The sequence below is a fragment of the Monodelphis domestica genome, chromosome X (genome assembly GCF_027887165.1).
Source record: "Monodelphis domestica isolate mMonDom1 chromosome X, mMonDom1.pri, whole genome shotgun sequence".
Lineage (NCBI taxonomy): Eukaryota > Metazoa > Chordata > Mammalia > Didelphimorphia > Didelphidae > Monodelphis > Monodelphis domestica.
Window position 1 is genome coordinate 35,273,119 of NC_077235.1, and position 5,307 is coordinate 35,278,425.

The 5,307-nt window shown below is 54.7% G+C and overlaps 1 protein-coding gene across 2 annotated transcripts in view; it reads right to left on the bottom strand.

Annotated features, from left to right (window-relative positions):
- MAMLD1 (mastermind like domain containing 1) overlaps positions 1 to 5,096 on the bottom strand; it is a 133,663-nt gene extending 128,567 nt beyond the window's left edge. For both annotated transcript variants that reach the window (XM_007507271.3, XM_007507270.3), the window contains exon 1: positions 4,761 to 5,096. In XM_007507271.3, the coding sequence (XP_007507333.1) occupies positions 4,761 to 4,814 (54 nt within the window). In that variant the 5' untranslated portion in view covers positions 4,815 to 5,096. The remainder of the gene's footprint in view (positions 1 to 4,760) is intronic.
- Between the last annotated feature and the right edge of the window lie 211 nt (positions 5,097 to 5,307).

The window sequence follows — 5,307 nt, forward strand, 5'->3', positions numbered from 1 at the left end:
ATCTAAGGGTCTTGGCGTCTCAAACCTCATTGCCTGAAGCCAATTTCTGCCTAGCCAGCCCTACTCTCCCTATTCTCTGAGTGTGTGTCCCGTGCCCCCCCGCCCCAGGCAAGTTTCTAAAGGATTTCTAAGTGATGGCTTAGAACCAGGTGCATCCCGGCAATCAGTTCGAGGTGGTTTTATCAGTTTTGGGGCGGGGGTGGGGGGGGCTACCCGAGGGGTTACTGCGGTTAGCTTCCAGTCCCCCACCTTGAGATGGGCTGCATTATTTCTTCCTCCCGAGCAACAGGCTATTTCCTGGTTCAGTTTAAAATTCAGTGACGTTCCTGTTTCAGCCCCACACATCTGTGTCACTCTCAGCGTCAGTGGCAGGAAAACATTAGAAGTCACCCTTGCTAATGCTTTCCTAACATGGAGTTTCCTTGTCTCTTCCACCACCCTTCTCCTCCAACCCCAAACTGTCTTTCCCCCCTCCCAAACGAGAATCACTGAAAATGGGCACAGCCGGAAGAAGGGCTGCTTTTTAAGTCTTAGGAGATGCTGGAAAGAGACAGAGGTACTGTTCTCTGAACCTTTCCTCTCCCCACCCCCTTCGAGGGGATGAAGAGTCAGCCCGAGTCCTTTTCAAGACCACAGACTTCCTGACAAGCCCCTGGATCTCTCCCTGTCAACAACCAACTGCCTTCATTCCCAGGGAAAGCCAGCATCCTCGCCTGGATGTTTAAGGAGATGCTGGGATTCCGCACATACCCCAGAGGCGGCAGCACACAGGGAACGGGGAGGGAGTGTGAGCCATTCAAGAACTACCAAAGCAACGGGGCGAGGCGATAGTATTTTCTCAAAGGGAGAAAAGTTATTTCCTCTGGAAACTCGAGGTTTCGAGAGAAAGGTGGCGTGCCTCTTTAAGAGGAAGAGGCCGCTCAGCTCCTCCGGCTGCCTGGCAGCATACAGGCGGGCAGAGGGGCAGGTTCGAGGCCACTTCAGCGCCTCCCTCACCGAGGCACCATATGTTCCCCTAGCTCACATCAACAGCTTTATGGCCCCATCCTCTTGCTCCAGAAAGGAAAAGCAAAGAGAGAAGTCACAGGCGGAGCCCGGGGGTGGGGTTCACACTGGAGCATTCCCTAGGAGTTTTAGGGGCCTGGCTGTGGGGTCCCCGGAGTTTCTCCCGGCCTGGGGAAGTGTCCAGCCACCACTATTCTACCCAGCTTCCAGGAAGAAGAAAAAGGGGAGGGAGGCAGAGGGGGAGGCCTGAGAGTGAGGGAGAGGAGTGGGGGGAGCCATGGGAGGGAGCAGATAGCAGCAATGTTTCCATGGGATGAAACTGGAGAAAGAGGGGGCAGGGGCAGGGGCAGGGGCAGGGGCGGGGGCGGGGGCAGAGCCGGGGGGCGGGGCGTGCTAAGCACAGGATTCTTCCCTCAGTCGGAGCCAAGCCAGCCTCTCCGAGTTCTGACTACCGCCCCCTTCTCCTTATTGGTCACTTCTCTTATTGTCAGGCTTTTCTTCAACAAACACTTCCTGAAGAGTGGGTTCGCATCTCGGGTCGAAACGGCCCGGATTACAAAGTGCCTCTTTTTCTCAAAGTTGCTCCCTAACCCTGGCTGCTCCAGTCAGCTGGGGGCGGGGGCGAGGGGCGGGGGCGAGGCAGGTGTAAAGAACATGGGCCGGCCACACGATTCCCTCCAAAGAAAGCCCTTGGGGAGTTTGAAACCCAAGTAGGGACAAACCAGGGAAAGAAGAGGGGAAGGAGAGAGGGAGAGGGAGGGAGGGGGAGAGAGAGAGAGAAAGACAGAGAGAGAGAGAGACAGACAGAGAGAGAGACAGACAGAGAGAGAGACAGAGAGAGAGAGACAGAGAGAGAGAGAGAGAGACAGAGAGACAGAGAGAGAGAGAGAGAGAGAGAGACAGAGACACAGAGAGAGGACACAGAGAGAGAAGAAGAAGAAGAAGAAGAAGAAGAAGAAGAGAAGAAGAAGAAGAAGAAGAAGGTGGGAGGGAGGGAGGGAGGAGGGGAGAGAGAGGAGGCATCTGAGTTGCCAGTATGGCAGTAGCTCTGGCACTGGTCGAGGGTAGATGCTTGGGTCGGGCAGGGAAATGGAGAAAAAGTCCCGCACTCCTGTACCGCCGAAACACGCACAAGATATTTCTCTAAATTCAAGGCCAGGGAGAAGCCAGTGTTCTGCAGCAGAAGTCAGCTTTCAAGAAGAGGGAGGGATAAGGGAGGAGAAAGAGGAGGAGGTGGTGGGAGAGGACCTTTCCAGTTTTGAAAAAGCTCGGGCCTCCTAGCAGTACACTGGAGCCACAGTGAGCAGGATCAGTGCCCCCTACTGGTGAGGCAGCTCGCTTCAGGGCCACCATAGGGTGCCCGTTTGGGTTAAAGGTGCAGTGCCAATTGTACTGGGAGAAACAGAGGAAACTGACATGCTCAGTATCTAGGCTCACGAATTTCCCTGGACCGTGCTAGGGGGCTCCTGTGAAATGGTCTCCAGACACACACACACACACACACACACACACACATACACACACCCTGGAGCGTCTCAGAAGCCACTTCTAGACAACCACCCCCTGCCGCCTCCCCCCTTCCCCTCACTACAACCTCCTGGAAACAAAGGGGCTTTTTATTAAACAGATTGTTCAGAAGGGCAAGGGGGGGAGGGGGGGAATCGGAAAAAAAAAAACTAAGACAAAAAAAAGTGCCTGCCCTCCTAGGAGCCCTGAGCCCTTGGAATAGGAAAGGCGGTAGGTACCGTCACTCAGCTTACTGCCCAGGCAACATCTCTAAGGAAACTGGGGAGCAGACCCAGGCCTGGCACTTTGCCAAGTCGAAGGCTTCTCCCCGGGACCAGCGATCAGCACCCAAATGTTGGGCTCATTGATCTTCCAAGGTCCTTTCCAGTTCTAAAACCTGGTGATTCCCAGGCCAGCCTCGTTCCGTGCTCAACCTTCGTTGTGAGTGCCAAGCTGTGGGTGGAGGAGGAGACGGCATAGAAGGGAAGGTGCGGGGTGGGATGCACAGCTCCCCACGGCCCGGATCCTCAGAAAAATAAGCCAGGGGCCCGGAGGCAACACCAGAGGCAGCGGGAATCTTCCAGCTACAATGGAGATCGGGGAAACGAGTCAACCAGGGACTTGTTTACACAGGGGCTGTCTCACCCACAGCTCCTAATCACAGGGTGAGAAAGCTGGAGCTGGGCACAGGCTCTCACTCCTAGTCTGGAGGAGATTTCCCAGGGAGCTTCATCTGCGCTTACTGGGGTCCACTCGGCCTCTACATTCCCTTCGAGGGCTCGGAGCCAAGAACTGTGGCCCCCTCCCCCCTAAACTCTTCCCGAATAACTCGGGCTCTAGGAGACTTTGGCTACGTCTTTTGTTCAAATATTGCTGTGTTCCGTACGCTTTGCTCTCGCTCCTAAACACTAGCCAGTAACCTGCTTGCGCTGACCGAAAATAGCCAGGATTGTTCGTTCTCCTCCTTTTCTTTCTTCCTTCCTTCCTTCCTGCCTTCCTTCCATCCTTCCTTCTCTCTCTCTCTCTTTCCCTCTTGCTTGCTTTCCTTTCTTTTTGAAAAGACAAGCTGGTGCCAGTGGTTCGCTTGCTCCTTTCGGATTCACCTGATCCCCCCGCTTTAGGGACCCGCTCCTGGCCTGACTGTATCCACACCCGCAGAATTCTCCCCCCGCTCCCAACGCTTTCCTTTGGTCACCTCTGGTGAAACGAAGTTTCCCTCGCGAGCCCCCAATAATTCAGCGAAAAGCAGCCGTTGGGCAGCCTTCTGTTTACACAGGGAAATCACGACTTCAAGGGCTAAGTTTATTGGTAGTCTAATCCTATTAGTGTCTGTTCAGTCAGCATTTAAGCTAGGATAAAAATCGGCAGCATCTATTGCTATTTTCAGCTCTGCTGTATCTGAGAACAATGTAAGGAGCTAAGAGCAGCAAAAGTAGCTTTGGGGGACCTTCCCACACTCCGAACCCCACCGCCAGATTGGAAAAGATCAACCTAGGGTCACTTCGGCCCCAATCGTGTCTAAGTGGGGTCCTGGGGCGAGTCGGGAGCCCTGCCCGGGACTGCTTTTCCGAGAAGGAGTAGGGGAGGGGGCGTGGAGGGTAGACGATTAGCCATCCATGGGGGCACTCAATTATTCAAGGCCAAGAGACACTTGCGGATCTGAAGTCTACGGTGGGGCGGGGGGCTGAGCAGCTTTCGGCCTCCAGCCCCCAGTGTGGCACCTGCCCTCCCCAACAGGCACAGAACTGAACCGGGACTCTAGTTTAGATGGCTGGGCACTGGCTGCACCTGATCGGCTTCCTCGAGAAAGAAAGTGCTCGCTCTGCCCCTACTTACTCGATTGCTGGCTGGATCACCTGAATTTAACCACCATTTTTGACAACATAATGGGGAAGAAATTTCCCGGAGGGAGAAGAGACTCAGCAGCAGCAGGTTTAAGTGTCTGCTGGACTAAGGCCCCCCGATCCCCCCCACACACCCCCCCCCGAGAAAATAGCTAACTAGCTGAGAGGCTTGCAGGTGAACCCCTAAAGACATCCCTAGGTAGGCTACTTTCGCAGTCAGGCTCCGATGAAACTTTAGAGCCTCTCCCCTCCTCCCCCGCCCCTTCCCCAACTGGTGCTCAGCGGTTCCGAGCAGAATAAATGAGGGGGCAAGGGAGCCTCGGTGAAAAGTCGCGGCTAGGGATCATTTCCACAGCCAGGACTTTTCGGATGCTTATTCATTCTGAATGCTCTCAAGGTCCTTACCGTAATGTGGGGCTCCATCCGCGGTGCTTCCATCAGCTGAGAAACCAGCAGCATCTTGAACTGGTGATCCACCAGCTTTTAGTTCCACTTTGGCTTTGTATGTGACAAAACCCCCAGCTGCAAACCCCGATAAAGGGACTGGCTGATTGCGTGCCCCCACCCCCTTCCCCCCTTTCTCCTCTTAGGTTCCAGACAAGTTCATTCTGGCGTTGCAGTTGCTAATGATTCACTGTCTGTCTCAATCTGTTCACTACATTTCCATCAGCCCACAGCCTCCCCGCTCAGAAGGTGGAGTTTCTGGGGTTTAAGTTACTGATAGGCATTTCTCACTGCTGTGTCACTCAAAGAGGAGGAGACACACTACACACCACACCCCCACACCCCCCCACGCACCAGCACACGAACAAACTGAGGAGCTGCTCCAGCCTTAAAGGAGAAGTCACTCAGTTTCTCTGCTCGCTCCCTCCCTCCCTCTCTCTCTTTCTCTTTCTCCCGCCCCCCCCCCCCCCAACTCCTTCCTCGCTCTGGTAAAAATCCGAGGTCCCCG